The sequence below is a fragment of the Montipora foliosa genome, chromosome 1, assembly GCF_036669935.1.
Source record: "Montipora foliosa isolate CH-2021 chromosome 1, ASM3666993v2, whole genome shotgun sequence".
Taxonomy (NCBI): Eukaryota; Metazoa; Cnidaria; class Anthozoa; order Scleractinia; family Acroporidae; genus Montipora; species Montipora foliosa.
This window is the reverse complement of record NC_090869.1, coordinates 5,094,836-5,097,335: the sequence shown is the minus strand read 5'-3', so window position 1 is coordinate 5,097,335 and position 2,500 is coordinate 5,094,836. Positions and strand designations below refer to the sequence as shown.

Below are 2,500 nucleotides of genomic sequence, written 5' to 3'. Positions count from 1 at the left end.
ATAATTCTGGTTTCCGGATTCCGGCCTTCAGGGCTGCCCACTCCTCACTCTTTAAATCCAGCGGTATTCTTGTACTCATGTAAGTAGTGCACGAATCTCGATGTATATATCACAAATCTTGATGTATATATATCACGAATGATGTAGATATATAAGACACGGACGTTAGCAGTCATACTGTGTATGTTATCACGCATCTTGATGTGTTTAAAACTCGATGGAAAGTATCGCGAATCATGATGTACATCTTGCTAAAGAATCTTGATGTAAATATATCAGATATTCTTGACGAAAGTGTAGCATCGTTCAACATGTACATATGAGTTTGATATGTATATGGCGAATTTTGATGTATGTATCACAGTTTTGATGTACATGTATAAGCACTTGATATATGTATGCCATTCTTATTGTGTAAATAGCACATCTTAATGTTTTGTCCCTTTTTAACAAGCATACGCCAGCATGGGAGCAACAATCGAACAATGCCGGTCAAGGATCGGCTGTCACAACAATTTTGTAAAAGACAAGGATGCATTTTCATGTGTGTGAGGGCGATTTTGGAATACGATGCTTATGATGTTTCGCTTAAATGTGTTTTGCTTGCCAACATTAAAACAAGTTGTTGGACATTACAAGTCGTGTAATGAGGTGATGTTTTGGTTTACACAAATGATGTGCTACAATGTTTACATCCTATTGCTTATAAGGCAAGCAAATGATGCGGAGGAAAATCCAGTTCCTACAATATTTGATATCATTAATCCAGCAACCTTTGTGTCCGCTGACTCTAGTCAAGGAAATGAAGCAATCTTTGGTGTGAATGCTGGTAAGCAATGTGTAGCAATGTCACTTACTGCTATTATATACCATCAAAGGTTGTTAAAAAGCTTTATTTTTGTAGTTAATTTGGACGAAAAAATGTCACAAAAACCTTTTCCAGCGTAAAATTTATCAAAACAAACAAAATATTTGCTATTAGAGACAACCCAGTAAATGTATTTACGTTCGGCGGAGCTGAACTGTAAGTGATAGCGACAAAGAATGTAAACATTTTCCTGTTGGCATGAAATGCACGGGTGCCGCTATGGCATTGAATTAGTCTATTGTTATTTAGATATATAAGGTTTGTCAGGATGTAATGTATTCATCTCAGCTCTCGAACTTTCAAATTTTACTTTATATCACTTTGTATGTCTGGAAATCTTATATTACCTCTAGCCCCCAGAGGTTAGTGCGCCTGCATTTGGTTAGGGAATACGTTCCTATTTTCCCACTGGGTTTTTGGGTTTGCGTATCAGGTGGTTGCACATGCTTTAGCCTGAGTGGTTCTTACTTTATGTTTATCTTGTAACTAGTGTCTTATCTGAGCTTTGTAGCCATACTCGGACGGCATTAAACACTCAGGCTCACAGTTCGAGCTGCACACCCATCCTTGTGTACGAGTCATGAATATATTAAAATAGGAATAATTATTGTCTCTTGAAAACGACTTATATTGCGGTCAGGGCTTGGAGTTAGAGACATTGTTTAGATAACATGAGTTTCCTCCCTGTCCTGTTCAAGACAGAACGCTCCAAAATAGGTCAAACAGAGCAACCGTATAAAAAAAAGAAGATATTTTTGATGCATCAAAGGTGTTCCCAGATGATGGAACCTTCCATACCGGGAGAAAAACAAGGATAAACTCCGATTCAATTTAGAACTCTAATTCCTAAATTCCCTTGTACATGAAGGCTTTTAAAGCCATGAGATTCTGTAACGATTCTTCGGGGGAAAGACGGTAGTTCTTGGGGAGTGTTCAAAGACCAAAACGATGAAGTCTACAATTTTCTTACCGTCGGTACCGTATTTCATCGTCTTCTCTAAGCGAACCTGACTCCGCGAAAGTGTTTCCAGAGTTAAGCACACGTCATCCATACTACACGAGCGTGAAATGGGCAAAAAAGTAGTTATTCCACTATTTGCAGTGTCCACAATCAGTGCCAAAAAAGCACAGACAGTAAAGGGGATAAGAAACAGCATTTTAGTTTTTCGAGTAGGCTCCTGTGAGATGGAGCGTGACCTTTTTAACCAGTAATGCTCATGGGAAAGCGGAAAAAATATTGATCAAGACAGTCATGACGTATACTACTATTTTCGAGCTACGGTGAACGGCCAACTTTTTTCCTCGTTGTCACACGCTTAATCTAGACTAACGGTCGCGTTTTTTTTAAATTAAACCAATGGACCTCTTTAGCTTGTACGTTTTGTTTTCCCATTTCAGACCACGTGATGTTACTCCAGGGAACAGTTTCTTTCAAATATCGTCTTCTGCACGTGCATATGTATGCATAACTTATGTAAAAACAAAAAGAAAATTCGCTTGGGAACATCACGTGGTCTGAAATGGGAAAACAAAACGTACAAGGTAAAGAGGTCCATTAACGTTTAGAGCGTGAACATGTCAAGTTTTGACAGCTTCGCCTGAATGTTTCTGCACGTGAAACACAGGTTTTGA

At 38.5% G+C, this 2,500-nt stretch overlaps 1 protein-coding gene across 2 annotated transcripts in view; it reads right to left on the bottom strand.

Annotated features, from left to right (window-relative positions):
* Positions 1-2,500, bottom strand: part of LOC138003343 (uncharacterized skeletal organic matrix protein 7-like) — a 27,041-nt gene that overhangs the window by 22,352 nt on the left and 2,189 nt on the right. Inside the window, exon 1 of one of the 2 annotated variants that reach the window (XM_068849400.1) lies at positions 1,839-2,053. The exons of the other annotated variant lie outside the window; for it this stretch is intronic. Within the exon in view, the coding sequence (XP_068705501.1) occupies positions 1,839-2,025 (187 nt within the window). The 5' untranslated portion in view covers positions 2,026-2,053. Of the gene's footprint in view, positions 1-1,838; positions 2,054-2,500 lie in introns of those variants that run through there. 2 annotated transcript variants of the gene reach the window in all.